The following is an 18,763-nucleotide window of genomic DNA, read 5'->3' on the forward strand; positions in this document are numbered from 1 at the left end:
AGAGTCTCTCCTTCTGGGTAAGAACTACCTTTGAAAGAAACTTGGGAGGGAAATACTGCCCCTCTACGTCCTTACAGTCTCCTTGAAGGTCTCTCACCAGCCGCCTTGGGATACAAACCCCATCAGTGTGCACCCAGGGTCCTGCACAGCATGTGGGGAGCAAGGCTCAAATGGTAACCTTTGGTCCAGTGCTCGTTCCACTCGGGGCAGCCCAGCTTCTGAGGTGCCCACCTGGGTGCACTGTTTGTCTCCCCACATCCCCCGAGGCAGCGTCAGCTCCGCTCACCACGTCCGTGTTGGGGATGGCTGCCGGCACCCAGGCCCCCGCGGTGTCTCGCCACTGGTTCTCATACACCTCCTCCAGCACCTGGCTCTTGTTGATGTCGATGTTCAGGAGGAGTCTAGGGGCAGCAAGACCCCATTTCCAGCACATCCCTCTGAACTTCCAGGCTCTTGGGTCCTCTTCTGCTGGGCCAGTGTTCCCCTACCCTGCAGCCCCACCTGCTCTGGGCAAGGCTGGGCAGTGGGGCTTGGCACCCAGGGCAGGGTGGTGGGCAGGGACCTTTGTCTTGTGCACCCCAGCCCTTGGGTGCAGGTGACAGTGGCTGAGTGCCCACCTCCCCAGGCTGTGGCCAACTGGCTCTCCCGGTGCTGCCCACCCCACTGCTGCATATCCAGGGGCACCCTGGCCTTACCTCCTCTGAGGCTCCACTGTCCACTTCCCCTGCCAGTGCCATCCTTGGGGTACGTGGAAATCCTCCTTGGGGAGGGCCTTGTGCCCCATGACGTCCGAGAAGTTGGGGCAGCGGTACAGGCCCTGTTGTCCCCATTGGTCTTTATACTTGGCCTGGTTCTCGTACTGGGGGAGGGGCAGCTGTCAGTGCCTCCCCAGCTCACAGGGGACATCAGGCCCCCTTTGGGCCCCATACTCTGGGCTACAGGCACCTCTTAGAAATGTGTTAGGTAAGAAGGGGCCAGGAGCTTATGACAGGCAGCACTTCCCCTCAGTGGCACTCGGTTGGCACAGGAGGACACTGCTCGTCCAACTCTCACCTCAGGCCAGGCCCATGCCCAGGCTTTTACATGAACTGTCCTCTGTGATCCTCAGAGTCCCATTTCACAGGCAGGGAGACCGAGGCTCAAAGGTCAGCTCTGCTCGAGGGTGCTCAGCCACTGAAGGGTGGAGCGGGCAGGTGCCTGTGTTAGAACCTGGGTGGGGGCCCCCGCAGTGTGGGTGGTTAGCCTTGCTCCTCACCCGGGGAACCCAGTGCTGCTCCACCATTTGCCACATCTTTGCTGCCTCTGAGTCTTCCCTACCTCGTCCCCCTGCTGGACATGCAGCCCCTGCTGCCTGCACCTCATCCTAAATCCCCAGTCACCTCATCTCCAAGCCCTACGTCGGGGCTGATTATGCATGTTTTAATATATCCATTCACAGCATGCAACTTCGGAACCACAAAAATGTGTTTTTGACTCAGAAAATTAAAAAGCTGAAACTTCTTAAACTTCTTTCCCTCTGCTTTCATAGCCTTCTCCTGAGCCGTATCGTCCCCTGGGGAGCAAGGCTCATCTTGCCCTCCTCTGATCCTAGAGGGGTCTCTGACCAGCTGCTCACCTACCCCCTGCATCTCTGGTTCTCTGGAAAGATGCCTCATTTCCAGGCCCCTCCCTCCCCAGAACCACCCGACTGGCCTGGAGGACCCAGCTGGGGCCCGCAGGGGTCCTAGGCCACCGTGTTGGTGACAGAGGAGACCCCTGCCAGTTGGAGCCTGGCTCACCTCCCACACCTTGAAGTAACTGGGAGCAGCTCCCAGGGAACCTCCATCAGGGAGAGTGACTGGCCCTGGGGACCACTCAGCTGCCCCTTGCATCATCACAGGCCTATGGCTTGTCAACAAGGGAACGCCATGTGAGGCTGCTCCAGGCTCTGCTACCTCCCTTTATCAGAGCCCATTTCATAATCCTCAGATTCTGCTGGTGACATTTTTCTCCACCTCTGGTGCTGGGCAATGGCAGCTGGACCCTCCCCTGCCCCACTGGGCCACTGCTCACCGTCTCTGCGTACACAACGACTTCGCCTTGGCGGAGCAGCTGCAGATCCTTGCTGTCCGTGACGTTGCCGAGCCACATGCAGACGCGGAGGTGGGCCGGCAGTGTGTCCTTCTGTCCTTCACCCTCTGGGTACTAAATCAGAGGCAGGTCAACCCCACAGGGGTGCATGTGCCCCAGGAGCAGGGGCGGGGGTGAGGGGGGCACACACCTGCTCCTTCACAATGAGCCCTTGGAGCATCACACTGAGCTGGGTGCTGGGGCTTAAAGTGAACAGTGCAGAGTTCCTGCCTTCCAGAGGGAGATGATATGCAAATGGTTATACCTGTGACCCCATGCATGACGGAGAGGCTGGTGGGGGTTTGTGGGAGGACAGTGCCACCCAGGGAGCCAGGGAAAGCTCCAAGAAGGAGTGGTGATGGTGGTGACATTGACAAGGCAAGTGTTGAAAGTGCAGGGTATGCTCTGATCCTCACACACCTCTACGGTGGGGAAAGCATCATTTTCGCCACACTCGTTTTATAGAGGAGCAGATGGAGGCCTGGAGGTTGGTTGGTCTGAGATCACACAGACCAGTGAGTGGTACAGCCAGGAGTCAAGTCTTAGTGGTTCTCGCAGGATGAGAAAGACTCTGATGGGTATGGGAGGGGCCTTCACAATGGTGGGAAGGGCCCAGGGCAGGCAGGTTTGGGGGTGGGGAAGCCCACAGTGGCCTGGCTATTGAGAGTATGTGGCCCTGAGAAGGCTACTGCAGTGAAAAGGGGCTGGGGCCAGGCCAGGGAGGTTCAGCATTCTCCAGGAGGCAATGGGGAGCCAAGGACATCTCTAAGAGCAAGGGAGTATTCCCCACATGCTGGAAGGAGGAAGGGGAGGAAGGCTGGAAGGAGGGCTGTCATCAGGGGTGCTGGAAGGAGGAAGGGGGGGGGAAGGCTGGAAAGAGTTGTTGTCATCAGGGGTGCTGGAAGGAGGAAGCGGGGAAGGCTGGAAGGAGTTGTCATCAGGGGTGTTGGAAGGAGGAAGGGGGGAAGGCTGGAAGGAGGAGCTGTCATTAAGGCAGGGGTGCTGGTCAACCAGCCTTATTTATGGCCTGTGTTTGATATGAGGGGCTGGTGCCCAAGCCTTGTAGGCATTAAATATTTTGGGAAGTACCCAATCCTGGTCCAGGGGAGAGATGACAAGGAACTGGACCGAGTGTGGTGTAAGGGTGATGAAAGAGATGAATTTGAGGAACATTTATGAGGGATGTGGACTTGGCATGTACTACATGATGATGGGCCTTCCTCTGGAGACTGCTTCAACCCCACTTCACCTGCTAAAGGACCCAGGAGAGGTGAAGTGGGCATGCCCTTGGGGAGACTCATGGGGGCTGCCCCAAGAGCTCAAGGTTTCTCCTTGGGGGCTTTCTGGGCCCTTTCCTCCTGAGGAGTGGGTTGGCCCAAGGACTCCCAGCTTCCCCACCTGCAGGAGGAGTGTCTGTATCTTCCCACAGAACCTGCCCGAGTGCAGAGCCCCTGTCGGGGAGAACAGGATGCTGTGAGCGGGGACCTGTGCGTAGGCCACTCGCTGCTCCTTGGACATCAGCCAGATCATCACATCTGGGAGGGTCATCTGGGGCTGCCGAGGCGGGAGGGCGTCAGGCCTGCGTGGCTGGCTGTGAGTCCCCCTCCCCCGCCAGCGTGTCCAGTGCCCACCTCGGGGAGCACCGCATTGAGGCGGTACAGCCAGTCCTCCACGGTGGCCACCATGTTCCTGGGCTTAACTTGCTTGGCCTTTTGGGCCAGTTCCTGCAGGAGGCGGCTGCGGAGCTGCCACCTCTTCTTGTCCAGGTCAGTGGCTTTGAGCTTATCGGTCATGCAGGGCAGAGGGTGTCTGTGGCCAGGATCGGGAGGGAGGGCGCTGGACCTCTCTCCGCCTCACCTCACATGACCTCCCGCCTTGCCTTGTGGCCAGTGTGCACTTCCTAGACTTGAGGTCCTGCCTGCCCCTGATGGCCTGGCCCCTGGGTTCTCCCCCTTCCCCTCCCACCCTCCAGCCCCATGAGGTGTGCCAGGCCTGTGTTCAAGGAGCTCCTTCGGAGGTGGGTGAGAGCTGTGAGACAGGGGCCAACCAAACCTTGGGGGCTGTGGGGCTGGGAGAGGCCTTAAGATGAAACTTCCAGCACAGGCCGAGCCCTCTGGAGGTCACTGTGGACAGGAGCAGCAGCTGGGGAAAAGCTGCGGGCCAGGATGTGCAGGGCTTGTCAGGATGACAGGGAGAGGCTTGCTTTGGTGGAGCAGCAGGCATGGGTGTAGGGACAGCCAGGGCAAGGTGGGGAGGTCAGGGCCAGTTTCCGGAGGGCCTCATCGGGGGAGGAGAAGCAGCTCTGTGGTTTGGGCTTCAAGCTGGGGAGAAATTGGAGTGGAGCTCCTTTCTTGAGGAAGTGGGGGTTGGGGTTGTTCTGTCTGCACCCCAACCCCATGTGAGCCTAGCTCAGCCCCGGCCTGGGACCACATGCCCCTCTCCTACTTGCAGTCCTCCACCAGCTCCTTCAGCAGCTTCTCCCACTGGGGGAGCAGAGCGGGGTCCCTTGGATTCCTTATGGACTTCAGGGTGTCCAGATTGGCTTTCTGCCCGGCAGGAGAGAAACAGCCAGTGAGTGTGGGGGTTCACCTGGGAGAGGTTACAGGGTTGACTGGCCCGAGATATTTTCAGTCAGGACCTAGGGGCCTTTTGGGTAACCTGAGGATGTCAGTCCAAAGCTCTCACATGCCCTTGCAAGGCTAGGATCCCCATGCACTCTCTCCACTACCCGACAGAATTAAGTGGCGGGAAGGAACTAGGAGAGGCCAGGACTGTAAGGAGTACAGAGTCTTGACCTGGGGCTTCCCTTCTATGCAAAAAAGTCATATCTAAGGTGGAGGCACCAGGTGGCTCTCCTGCTTGAAAACGTTCAGTGACTTCCCGTCCTTAACAGATGTCTAAGATCTTTTGTGATCTGACCTCTTCCAGTTTCTTTGGCTTTATTTCTACATCACTCCCAGGCCCTCACTGTCCTGGAACATCACTTCATCATGGCTTTGCCAATTTTTCCCTTCTCTGCAACCGCACCATGCCCCCAGCAAACTCATTCATTAAGACTCTGCCCAAATGTCACCTCCTTTTGAAACATCTCCTCTGATTATCCTCTCTTCATCTCCCCTCCCCCATCCCCAACCTCACCACCCCCATAGCTCTGGGTACTATATTTCCAGCCCTAGCTGTGCCCTATGGTAGCTATTTGCATATCCAACCTCCCAGATGGTAAGGCTAGGCACTGTGTTTGTTCAGCTTTGGGTCTTCAGTGTCTAGCAGTTGCCTGACACCTGCATCTTCACTGGTGTGGAATGCATGAGTGAACTGAGTGACTGGCTCCCTAGGACGGTGATTTAGTTCCCCAAGCCTCCCAATCAGTGGCCTGAACCCACCCCTTCACCCTCCCGTACCACTCACCAGGCGGTCCCGAGTGAAGTAGAGGAGGTTGAGGCAGTTCATGCGGAAGCTGCTGTCCTCCCAGAAGGAGGTCACGGCCACGACTGGCTTGCTGTTATACCAGGGCACATAATGGTAGATGTTCCCTGAGACACACACACATGTGTGGGGATGTCTGAGGGACTGTGGGAGGTCTTTTCTTACTGTGTCCCCTCAGAGGACCTTCCTTTCCATTCCTCAAGGATGCCATCTGCTAATAAATCTGAATTGGACCCCTCCCGCCAGAAGGTGGACTGGTGGCCAATTGGGAATGTATACGCTTTGATGAACATAGCTGGCCTTGCTGAGCATTCATTGTGCTCAGGTGTCACATAGCTTTTCAAAGTCCTCAATTTACACATGGGAAAATCTAGGCCACGGGTGGGCAGTAGTTTGCCTGGGGTGGCACAGCCAGGTGATCATAATGCAGGCATCTAGCTCCAAAGCCCTTAACCTCAGGTAAGATGTCAAGGCAAAGGGCGTGCCTTGAGGTAGAGTATCCCTTTTGGGTGATCTGTAAGGCAGAGGAGGAGTGGGCTCTAGGTTCAGGGGGAGACCTAGGGTTTGGTTGGGGTGGTCAGACATCTAACATAAAGCGCCTGCCAGTACAGAGGTACAGGGTCAGGAGAGCAAGGCTGGATAAAAGCCAATGATGGGCTTGGCAAACTAGGTTCCCTGGCCATATTCATTATTCAAATGAGGGGGGAAGCTAGATGAAATATACATTCATTTTTAAATTGTTCTGAGTTGTATTGCTGGCTCAATATAGGGAAAGAAATCTACAGAAGCCAAAATAAAGTAAAAGCAGAAAATCTGTGAGGCAAGCAAAGGCAAAGCTGACTTGCCCTCCAAGTTTCTGGCAAATCTTGGAGAACCTGTGCTCTCTTTGGCAAGGGCCAGGGCAGGGGGCTCCACAGAAAAAGCCTAGCACTGCTCAAGGTGAACAGTCTCACAGGAGATCCTGTATGTTATGGGTTGAATTGTACCCCCTATAGAGCTATGTTGAAGTCCTAACCCCACTGCCTCAGAATGTGACCTTATTTGGAAGTAGGGTCATTGTAACGGTAATTAGTCAAGATGACATCATACTGGAGGAGGTTAGAGCCTTCACATAATACAGGTGTTCTGATAAGAAGAAGAGAGGGACACAGAGAGAGGACAGCCAGAGAGGAAGACACAGGGACTGAGGGAGAACACCACGTGAAGACAGGCAGGGGTGGTCTGATGTGTTTGCATGCTAAGAACACCAAAGGTTGTAGGCAATCACCAGAAGCTGGGGCAGAGGCTTGGAACAGATTCTTCCTCAGATCTATCAGAAGGAACCAAGGGGGGTGGTGCCTGGCTGGCTCAGTCGGTAGAGCATGAGACTCTTGATCTTGGGGTTATAGGTTTGAACCCCCATGTTAGGTGTAGAGGTTACTTAAAAATAAAATCTTTAAGAAATAAAAAAAAAAAAAAAGAAAGAAAAAAAAGGAACCAACCCTGCCAACACCTTGATTTTGGACTTCTAGCCTCCAGAACTGTGAGAGAGTAAGTCTCCACTGTTCTAAGCCACCCAGTTTGTGGTGCTTTGTTAGAGCAGCTGTAGCAAACTAATATGGCATTGCAAAGCTAAGATTTCAAAACCTGAACCCTGAGTTGATGAGAAATAACCCACCACAAAGAAGACAACAGTGAAGAAACCAGCCCATCTCCAGCATCGCTCTGGGTAGAGAGAATAGAAAATTTTCCTAAATATTTGTAACTGCAAACGGGGCCTCATGCAGGTTGTATTTTGCATTCATATTACCTACGTCTGGAGAAAATTAAAAGTAGTCTTTGGTTGGCAGCACCCCAGCTAACTGGAGGAAGCAAAGAAATCCTCTCTGGAGCTGCAACTTTAGTCTACAGCCCAAAAGATTTCCCACAAATAAAGTTCCAAGAAGATGAGTGGCTTAGAACCAAGATGCACACTCTCTAGCTCCACAACTCTGCTTATAGGTATACACCTGGCCAAAAGGTATCCCAGCATTATGAAAGACATGTTGTAAAATATTCACGGCAGCACTATTCGGAATAGTCCCAAACTGGAAACCACCAAAATCTCCCTCAGTAGAAGAAGGGAAAATAAAATCTGGTATGTTTGCTTAATGGAATACTATACAGCAATGAGAATGAACTACAGCTATGCCTAAAGACATCTAGGTTTGTGTTTCCATTTCACAAAATGGTGGGCAAAAGAAGCCAGGCACAAAAGACTGCATACTATACGGTTTCTTTTATATAAAGTTAACCAGACAAAACAAATTGGAGGTTAGGAGGGTGGTTGCCCTTGCTGGAGGTAGGGATAGAAAGAATCAAGGGGCCTCTGGAATCTAGGGGCTTCATTTCATGGTCTGAATGTTGTTACATTGGTGTGTTTGCTTCACAATAGTTCATTGAGTTGGATACTTTGGTTCCATTGCTATGTTATACTGGATTCAAAAGTTTACTTAACAATTTGGGGTGCCTGGGTGGCTTGGTTAAGCATTTGACTTCAGCTCAGGTCATGACCTCGGGGTTTTGGGATTGACCCCCATATAGCGCTCCACACTCAGTGGGGGATTTGCTTGTCCCTCTCCCTCTGCCTCCCCCTGCTCTCGTGCACATGCACAAGCGCGTACATGCACATTCTATCTCAAAATCATTAAAAAAGTTTATTTAAGAATTTAAAAAAATAGTAGCGATAATACATAAAATAGTGTGTCAAGTGGTGGAAAATACTATGGAGAAGAATAAAGTCGGGAACAGGGATAAGGAGCTGCCAAAAATTTTAAAATAGATTGCTTACCTAAGTCCCTTCCAAGATCTAGAAGACATTATGCAGGATACAGTTCAGAGAGATGACGAATATGGAAGAGAGATTTAAAAATATGAAGAACAGAATGAGGAGTCCCATAGAGGACAGAGTGAGTCTGAGAAGGAGCCATATAAGAGACAAAGGGAAGAAGTAATTTTCAAGCGAAAATATAACTTTCCAGAATTGCTGGAGGACACCATCCTCAGGCTCTGGTACTGAGTGAATCATTAGAATGATAAATAAGCAGAGATCCAGGACTGGGGTTCTTAGATAGGAACGTGCAGATACAAGATGGCAATTTTCTTCTTCTACTCTTGGATAGCATACAAAAGCAACAAGGAGGAGGAAAACAACTCCATTTTCAGCAAAACAAGGAGACAGATATAATCTGTAGACTCAAAATACACATAAAGACTGCCAAAAGCAACTCTGATCGCTGTCCGAAGCCGGAGCAGGAAGGGGTGAAGTGTGACAGAGTCACCTGTGGGGAAGTGAAGAACAAGGCAGACAGCTGGAAGCACAGCTTGAGCAGAGCAGAGTGCTGAAAGTGCCAGCAAAAACACACTCCCAGAATGAACTCAGGGCTCAGAGGAGGAAATGTGAGCTGGCAAAACACAGAAAAAAAGTAGAAGCAAAAACAAAAGCACTGTAGAAAGGAAGACAACATAAAAAGGAGCCCAAGGGAGATTAGACCCTGCAGACAACTCAAGTGAGAAGCATAGAAATAAGAAAAGTGACCAAAATAAAATGGAAATAAAGAGTCGCGAAGGATCCGGGAAAAGCTGACAGATACAGAAGAAAACCAAGGAAAATTACTAAGCCCATAAACAGAGCCCCTAAAGTAGAAAACCTAAACCACGGGACAGAATATTTAAAAATATCATTTAACAAAACTCACATGGGAAAGAGTCTTTTAAACAAATGGTGCTTGAAAAATTGGATTATTCATAAACCATTTAATTAAAAATGGACCATACAGCTAAATATACGAATTAAAACTATAAAACTTTTAGAGGATAGGAGAAAAATCTTCATGACCTTGGGTTAGGCAAAGGGATCTTAGATATGACACCGTAAAAGAAAATAAATTGGACTTCATCCAAGTTAAAAATGTTTGCACTTCAAAGACACTGTTAAGAAAATGAAAAGACAAGCCAGACTATCTGCAAATCATGTATCTGATAAAAGACTTGTATCTAGCATATATAAAGAGCTCTTACCACCCCATAAGAAGATAACCCAATTTAAAAATTGTAAAAAAAATTATACCACTAGATAATTATTATAAAAAGGTTTTATTTATTTATTTGGAAGAAAGAGAAAGAGATATCGAGAGAAAGCACAAGCGAGGAGAGGGAGACACAGACTCCCTGTTGAGTAGGGAGCCCAACATGGGGCTCAATCCCAGGACCCTGGGATCATGACCTGAGCCAAAGGCAGATGATTTAACTGACTGAGCCACCCAGGTGCCCCACCACTAAATAAATTGTTAACAAAATAAAAGAAGATTCAAATCTCCCCCTGAAAGAGTACACCATATGCCAGGGACAACTGATCCCAAAGGATCAAGACTTCAACATATCCTGGTGAAGTTAGTAAACTTGCAAGATAAAGGATATTTGGGCAGCTGGACAGAAAGATCAAGAAATTTATAGGGAAAACATATGAGAGAGAAGGTATTGGTTATAAAAGTTTAAAAAGCCACAAACTTCTAGAGCAAAACATGAGAGAATTCTGTAATATTTTTGGAGTGAAAAAGACCTTTCTAATTATGACTCAAAAGCCAGAAGCCATAAAAGCAGTAGTTGGAGTACATAAAAAGAAAGCTCATGGGAAAAAAATCCCAAAAACTGTAGACAAAGATATGGGACAAATATGGGAAATGTACTTACAGATCATATCATGAGGGCCTAATCTCCCTCATATATGAAGGGATCCTAGCAATCAATAAGAAAATGACTAATATCTCATAGAATAAAAGAGAAAATTATATAAACATGCAATTAAAAGAAAATACAAATGACTTTTAAACATATGAAAAGATGCCCTACTTCATTTATAACGAGAGAAATACAAATTAAAACTATACCAAAAAAAAAAAAAAAAAAAAAAAAAAAAAACTATACCAAAATACCAATTTTCACTTACCAGACTGATAAAAATCCAGAAGTTTATACCAGATTTTTTTTTTTTAAGATTTTACTTATTTATTCATGAGACACACATACACACACACACAGAGGCAGACACACAGGCAGAGGGAGAAGCAGGCTCCATGCAAGGGACCCTGACGTGGGACTCGATCCCGAGGATCAGGCCCTGGGCTGAAGGCGGCGCTAAACCACTGAGCCACCCGGGCTGACCTATACCAGATTTTGATAAGACTCTCATAGTTGCTGGTGGGAGTGTTGACTGGTACAACCTTTATGGACGATTATTAGTCAGGGTACAACCAGAAAAAGAAAAAGCCACGGCAGATGTTTGAAATAGAGGGGATTTAATAAGGAAAATGTGTTGAAAGGGCCAACAGATCAAAAAGGGGAAACTAAGGGATGATGCCTGAGTAACTCAGTTGGGTAAACATTTGCCTCTTGATCTCAGCTCAGGTCTCGACCTTAGGGTTGTGAGTTCAAGCCCTGCTCTGGGTTCCATGCTGAGCATGGAGCCTACTTAAAAGGAAAGGTAGGAGCAGGGGAGAAATGAGCTTACTCAGAGATTAGTAACTGGAGGTAGAAACTACTGCTTCTAGGGCTGTGGAACCAAAGGCAGACAGTGGTGTGACCACAGATAGCTGCACAACCACTGCTGCACCATTGAGGTAGCTGCGCAGGATGCTGGAGCCCAACCAGTAGTGGCACTAGAGAAGAGGGGCTGCCTGGTGAAGGCTGGGACCATGGAGGAGTGGTCAGCCAAAGCTGGGATCTCTAAAGGGATGTGACCACTTTTAGAGATGCCTGCTGAATTGCAGTGGCAGGAAGGAGGGAGAGGGGGAGGTGGGGAGATAGAACAGAATGACAGTATCTCCCCTTTTAGCAGCTGGCATGGGAATCTGGGAAATGTCATTTACTGGTATGCGGCCCTAAGATATAGAATAGAGCAAGGAAGGGTAAGAATGAAGCTTGATATAGAACAGAGTATGCAAAGTCTCTCCTTGCTGGAGATGCTGAGAGCAAACAGGAAAATGATCAGCACAGAGGACAGTTTTGCAGGATCTGCCAAGATGCAAATGTGTTTGACCAATTCCACTTTGAAGTCATTTATGCATAAGACTGTATCTTGGGCAGCCTGGGTGGCTCAGCGGTTTAGTGCCACCTTCGGCCTAGAGTGTGATCCTGGAGTCCCGGAATCGAGTCCCACGTCGGGCTCCCTGCATGGAGCCTGCTTATCCCTCTGCCTGTGTCTCTGCCTCTGTCTCTCTCTCTCTCTCTCTGTGTCTCTCATGAATAAATAAATAAAAATCTTTTTTTTATTTAAATATTTTATTTATTCATGATAGACATAGGGGGAGAGAGAGGCAGAGACACAGGCAGAAGGAGAAGCAGGCTCCATGCAGGGAGCCTGATGTGGGACTTGATCCCGGGACTCCAGGATCGCGCCCTGGGCCAAAGGCAGGCGCTTAACCGCTGAGCCACCCAGGGATCCCCAATAAATAAAAATCTTTTTAAAAAAAAGTGTATCTTGATAGCACTGCTTGTAATAGAAAAAGATTGGAAAAGTCTGTCAAGACTTATTAAGAGAAAAGAAGGTGTGTGTGTACACACACACACACACACACACACACCCACAAAGAAGACTATAAGGGCAGCTATTTTTAGATATTGCAAAGATAAGTAGATAACAGTAAGAAACTATGGTGGAGGGGTGCCTTGGGTGGCTCAACTGGTTAAGCGTCTGCCTACAGGTCAGGTCAAGATCCCAGGGTCCTGGGATAGAGCCCCTACATCAGGTTCCCTGCTCAGTGGGGAGTCTGCTTCTCCCTCTCCCTTTGTTCCTCCCCCTAGCTCATGCTCTCTTGTGCTCTCTCTCTCTCAAATAGAAATAGTAAAATCTTTTAAAAAAGAAACTATTGTAGAAAATATTTTGATGATTCCTCAAAAAGTTAAACAATTACCATATGATCCAGTGATTCCACTCCTAGGCATATACCCCAAATAATTAAAAACAGGGACTCAAACAGCTATATGTACACCGATGTTCATAAGCAGCATTATTCACAAAAGCCAAAAGGTGGAAACAACCCAAGTGTCTAGGAATAGATGAATGGATAAACAAAATGTGATATGTATATACAATGGGATATTATTCAGCCTTAAAAAGGAATGCAGTTCTGACACAGGCTATCATGTGTATGAACCTTGAAAACCCTATGCTAAGTGAAACAAACCAGATACAACGGACACATATTACATGATTCCACATATATGAGGTATAGGCAAATTCAGAGTGGCAAAAGGAATAGAGGATTCCAGGGGACAAGAGGATTTATGTCTAATGGGTAGAGTTTCTGTTTGGAATGATGAAATTGCTCTGGAAATAGAGGTGATAGTTACACAACATTGTAAATGGACTTAACTCCACTGAACTGTACATTTAGGAATGGCTAAAATGGTACATTTTATGTTACAGATATTTTGCCACAATAAAAAAATTTCTAAAGACAGTATGAAAAATTTTATGCTGAAAAATTTAAAAATTTCAATGAAATATATAAATTCCTAGATAAGTTAAACCCACCAAAACTGACTTTAAAATAAATAGAGGGGATCCCTGGGTGGCGCAGCGGTTTGGCGCCTGCCTTTGGCCCAGGGTGCGATCCTGGAGACCCGGGATCGAATCCTACGTCGGGCTCCCAGTGCATGGAGCCTGCTTCTCCCTCTGCCTGTGTCTCTGCCTCTCTCTCTCTGTGTGACTATCACAAATAAATAAAAAAATTTAAAAAATAAAAATAAAAAAAATAAAATAAATAGAAAAGCTGAATAATTAAAATAAATCTGTATTTAAATTATTGCATTAAAAAACCCACCAGGCTTATATTTATAGGTGAGTCCTATCAAACTTTCAAGGAATAGACGATTATAGTCTTACCCAAATGCTCATAGAGAGTAAAAAGAGGAAATGCTCCTCAATTTCATGAGGCTAGCATAACTTTGACATTAAAATCAAAGAGGACACTATGAGAAAGAAAATCACAAATCCATGTGATTCATATAGATGAAAAATCCTAAACAAAATATTAGCAACCAACTCTAGAATGTATAACAAAGGTGAAAATCCAATTATATAACTACAATTGCACTTTATACTGAATATAGCAATTGTATGCAAATATATGTAATATATTCTCATATGTGAAGTAGTTATAATATTAACTCAAGGGAGACTATGACTGGTTAAAGACCAATATTGCAATCCCTTGAGCAGCCACTACAACTCATCCACAGATGTAGAGCCAATAGAGATAGAATGCAATACTAAAAACAAAACCAAATAAAAAACACTTGATTAGAACAAAAGAAAACAGGAAAATTCCAGCAGACTTTTTGCAGAAATCATCAAGCTGATGCTAAAATTCATATGAAAATGGAAAGGAATCAGAATAGCCAGAAATTGTATTATTTTGTAAAAGAACAACAAAGTTGGAGGACTTACGCTACCTGACTTCAAGACTTGCTTTAGAACTATAGTAATCAAGATGGTGTGATATCGGCATTAAAGATAGGCAAACAGATCAATGGAATAGAATAGAAATTCTAGGGGTAGTCTGGGTGGCTCAGCTGGTTGAGTGTCCAACTCTTGATTTCAGCTCAGGTCATGATCTCAGGGTCATGAGATCGAGGCCTGCGTTAAGCTCTGTGCTCAGCATGGAGTCCGCTTGTCCCTCTCCCTCTGCTCCTCCCCCCACTTGCTCTCTCTCTCTCTCTCTCAAATAAATAAATAAATAAAGTCTTCTAAAAAAGAATAGAGATTCTAGAAAGAGACTCACGTATGGTTATTAAAGTAATTCTAAGTGGGAATGAATAGTCATCTCAGCAAATGGTGCTGAATTTTTTATCTTTATAGAAAAAAGAATCTGACCCTTCCCTTATACCATATACAAAAATCAAGTCAGGTTAGATCGTAAACCTAAACAAAGAATCTAAAATAATAGGGATCCCTGGGTGGCGCAGCGGTTTGGCGCCTGCCTTTGGCCCAGGGCGCGATCCTGGAGACCCGGGATCGAATCCCACGTCGGGCTCCTGGTGCATGGAGCCTGCTTCTCCCTCTGCCTGTGTCTCTGCCTCTCTCTCTCTCTCTCTTTGTGTGACTATCATAAATAAATAAAAATTGAAAAAAAAAGAATCTAACATAATAAAGCTTGGCAGCACCCAGCTGGCTTAGTCAGAGGAACTTTGACTCTTGATTTCAGGGTCATGAGTTTGAGCCCCATGTTGGGTGTGGAGATTACCAAAAATAATCTTTTAAAATTATAAGGCTTGTAGAATGAAACACAAGTGAATATCTTTATGACTTGGGGTAGAAAATATTTCTTGGGCCAAATAATATATTACTATAAAAGAAAAGATAATCAACAAATTTGATTTAATCAAAATTAGAATTAATTAATTTTAAAGTAATCTCTACACCTAACATGAGGCTCAGACTCACCATCCCAAGATCAAGAGTCATGTGGTCTTGCAACTGAGCTAGCCAGGCACCCCTCAAAATTAGAATTTATTTGCTTCATCAAAATGAGAAACTTCTGATCTTCAAAAGACACTGCTTGGAATTTGAAAAGCCAAGCCATAGAATGGAAAAAATTAGCAAAACAGATCTGACAAAGGACTTGTATCTAAAATATAAAAGAGGGATCCCTGGGTGGCGCAGCGGTTTGGCGCCTGCCTTTGGCCCAGGGCGCGATCCTGGAGGCCCGGGATCGGGTCCCACGTCGGGCTCCCGGTGCGTGGAGCCTGCTTCTCCCTCTGCCTGTGTCTCTGCTTCTCTCTCTCTCTCTCTCTCTCTGTGACTATCATAAATAAATAAAAAAATAAAAAAAAATATTTAAAATATAAAAGAGCTGGAACGCCGTATAAAAGGACAAACAACCCATTGAAAGACTGGCAAAAAACTTGAACAGTGCCTTCACTACAGAAATATATGTGAGCATGAAAAGAGGCTCAGTATTACTACTGATTAGAAAAATGGAAATTAAAAAAAAAGAAAAAAAAATGGAAATTAAAATTATAATTATGGACAACATCATACCCAGTAGAATGACTCAAATGAAAAAAAACAACAATACGAAATTTGGCAAGGATGTGGGGCAAGTACTACTCTCAAACAGTGCTGTGGGGGTGTGTACAATGGTACAAACACTTTGGAAGATTGTTAGTAATTTCCTTTAAAATCCAAATTCAAAAAAATAATAATAATAATAATAAAATAAAATAAAATCCAAATTCCATTCCTATGTAGGTACCCAAGAGAAATGCAAGCATATGTCCATAGAGAGACTTGTACAAGAAGGTTCACAGCAGCTATATTCATAATACTCTGAAAGTTGAATCAATCTAAATGTCCATGAATAGGAGGATGGATAAATAAACTGTCATATTCCCATAGTGAAGTACTATCAGAAATTAAAAAGAATAAAACACTTAATCCATGAAACAACATGGATGAATTCCTAAAACACTATGCTGAGCCAAAGAAGCCATAGAAAAAGAAAGAACCACATGTCTGATTTCATTTGCATGAAGCTGTAGGAAAAGAAAAACAAATCTACAGTGAAAAACAGCACAACAATGACTGACCCCAGCATTGGGGTCAGTCAAGGGTTGGGGAGATTGAATGAAAAGGGGCATATGGCAGCTCTCTGGGGTGATGGAACTTTCTTCCCATGGTGGTTATATGGGTATCTGTATCTGCCCAAATTCATCAACTTGTATACTTAAAATATGTACATTTTATTGTTTACAAATAAAACCTCAATAAGAAAAATAAAAAGTTGTCAGTAAGACAAAGATGAAAACCCCAAACTTTGGGAAGGTATTTACAATACACCCATCTGACAAAAGATCGTTCCTAGAAAAAGTAATGTACAAGCCAATAAGAAAAAGCCAAGTAGAATAATGGATAAAGATACCAATAGGCTTTTTACAGATGAGAAAAAAACAAATGTTTGTAAACATATGAAAAGATGCCCAACCTCTATTTATAATCAGCACAATGCAAATCAAGATCTTATAAGATACCATCTTACATCCACCATTGGCAAAAATTAAAAAGCTGGGCAACATCAAGTACTGGTGAGAACGCAGAGCAATAGAAATTCTCATATCAAGCTGATGAGAGTGTAATTTGGTATAATTTCTTTTGCTTTGAATTTCTCTTTCACTCCAGGGTATATAATTTAGAGGAAGTCTTGCATTTGAGACTGGGAGACATGTACAAGAATGTTTGTAACACAATTATTATAGTAGGAGAAAAAGATAGTTCCCAAGTATCTACATATACCACATAATTGGTGCTATAATCATAAAGTAGAATACATTCAGAAGTGAAAGTGAACTTCAGCTATATATGCCAACATAAAAAAACTAATATTGAGCAAAAGATGGAAAACGGATGAGTACAGACTGGAAAGTTCCATTTGTATAAAATGCAAAAAATAGTATGCTGTTTAGGGTTGCATACAGAGGTGGTAAAAATTGAAAAGTAAAGCAAGGGAGTGATTACTGTCACGATCAAGATTGTGGTTATTTCTTGGGTAAATGAGTCTGGGAAGAGCATACAGGAAACTTCTAAGATGCTGACAATCTTCTACTTTTTAATCTGCGTGGTGAGTTCTGGAGTACTCACTTTATTCGTCCTTAAGTTGTATATACACATATATTTTTTGCATATATTTTATAATTTAAAAAGTAGTAGAACATTATGCTAAGTGACAGAAGCCAGACACCAAGGACCACATATTGTGAATCCATGTATATGAAAAAATATCCACAATAGAAAACTCCATAGAAACAGAAGATAGATTAATAAATAGTTGCCTAAAGCTGAGGATGCAGGGGAGAAATAGTGACTTCAAGTGGATATAGTGGGGGTTTTTTTGAGTGTTAAAAATGTTCTAGAATTGACCATGGTGACGGTTGCCCAATTCTGTGAATACACTAAAAGCTACTGAATTGCACACTTTACATGGATGAATTGTATGAATTGTATGAATTGTATGGCGTGTGAATTATATTTCAAGATATTTCAAGACCTGAGCCAAAATCAAAAGTCAAATAAATGCTCAACCAACTGGGCCACCCAGGCACCCCTAGAATCTGCATTTATAGAAGTTCCCAGGTGATGCTGATGCCAGGCCCGGAACTATGTTTTGAGAAATGCTACTCTATAGAGCCTGGTATGGGTGTTTAATAAGTATATATTGGATTAAGGGATGAATGGATTGGTGGGAGGTTGGTTAAGTGTTTGGGTCAGTAGATGGGTAGGAGTCAAATGGAAGAAAGGGTGGATGAACAGATTAATGGATGGATAGAAGGTGGACAGAGGAGTAACAGAAGATGGTGGCATGGATGAATCAGGGGTGGTTCATAGTAGGGAAAAGATGGTGTTGGGGAAGTTGTAGTGTGGAACGGAGCACAGAGAAGAACTTGAGAGTAAATGCCTACTTTCAACTCTTGTCGTGGGCTCACCACCCACACGAGCTGTGCAATGTTTGGCCGGTGACTTTACCTCCCTGAAGCTCATTTTCCTCATGTGAGGCATGTGGGTTAACAATGCCTTGAATTTCCATGAGCTAATACCCTTAAAAGGCCAAGCACAGAGCATGGCATGCGGCGGATGCTCTCTACTCTTGGGCTGGATCTATTACCATCATATATCACTGGGCTGCACTGTGTGGTTGAGACGAGAGGCTTGTAACTCAGGTCCATCTTGTTTCCATAGTGGCCAATGCTGACCTCGAATTGGATCAGGTCCTTAAAGTCGGGCATCATGGTGCAGGAAAGGAAGATGACGCACAGCCCATACTTCTTGCGGTTCTGATGCCTCTAAAACAATAAACCCCACGTCCCCAGTACATAAACCAAGGGATGAACAAGGATATAGAGACAGGTAGGGAGGCAAAGATGTAGTGCTCTGTTTCTTTCAAAAGCCATCTTTGCTTCTCTTTAGGGTGAGCTGGATCATCTTTGAACCCGTGCCCCCTCAAAGTCCTCCCTTGACTCCTACTCAAAGGCAGTTCTTCCCAGCACCTCTAGCACTTGGTCCCTTCCTCCCAGCCAGCTTCCTGAAAGGGAGGCTTTTCTCCTGGAGGCCCTCCTGGAGTGTCAGGCTGGGCTCTGACTTGGGCTACCTCATCCCTCTCCTTCTTGCCTCAACGCCCTCCCCTGATAAGATGAGAGTGGGCAGGGGTGTGGTGAA

The 18,763-nt window shown here is 45.8% G+C and overlaps 1 protein-coding gene across 20 annotated transcripts in view; it reads right to left on the reverse strand.

Moving 5' to 3' along the window:
* The window catches only part of FER1L5 (fer-1 like family member 5), a 58,435-nt gene that overhangs the window by 13,729 nt on the left and 25,943 nt on the right, over window positions 1–18,763 (reverse strand). For all 20 annotated transcript variants that reach the window (XR_013389405.1, XR_013389406.1, XR_013389407.1 and 17 more), the window contains 8 exons: window positions 18,213–18,390; window positions 5,518–5,642; window positions 4,555–4,655; window positions 3,741–3,918; window positions 3,508–3,663; window positions 2,053–2,184; window positions 696–859; window positions 287–401 (listed from right to left, as the gene is read on the reverse strand). Coding sequence is in view for 17 of the 20 variants with exons in the window: in XM_077915178.1 (XP_077771304.1) it covers window positions 287–401; window positions 696–859; window positions 2,053–2,184; window positions 3,508–3,663; window positions 3,741–3,918; window positions 4,555–4,655; window positions 5,518–5,642; window positions 18,213–18,390 (1,149 nt within the window). In the remaining 3 variants the exon portion in view is untranslated. The remainder of the gene's footprint in view (window positions 1–286; window positions 402–695; window positions 860–2,052; window positions 2,185–3,507; window positions 3,664–3,740; window positions 3,919–4,554; window positions 4,656–5,517; window positions 5,643–18,212; window positions 18,391–18,763) is intronic.

Source organism: Canis aureus, chromosome 11 (genome assembly GCF_053574225.1).
Source record: "Canis aureus isolate CA01 chromosome 11, VMU_Caureus_v.1.0, whole genome shotgun sequence".
NCBI lineage: Eukaryota > Metazoa > Chordata > Mammalia > Carnivora > Canidae > Canis > Canis aureus.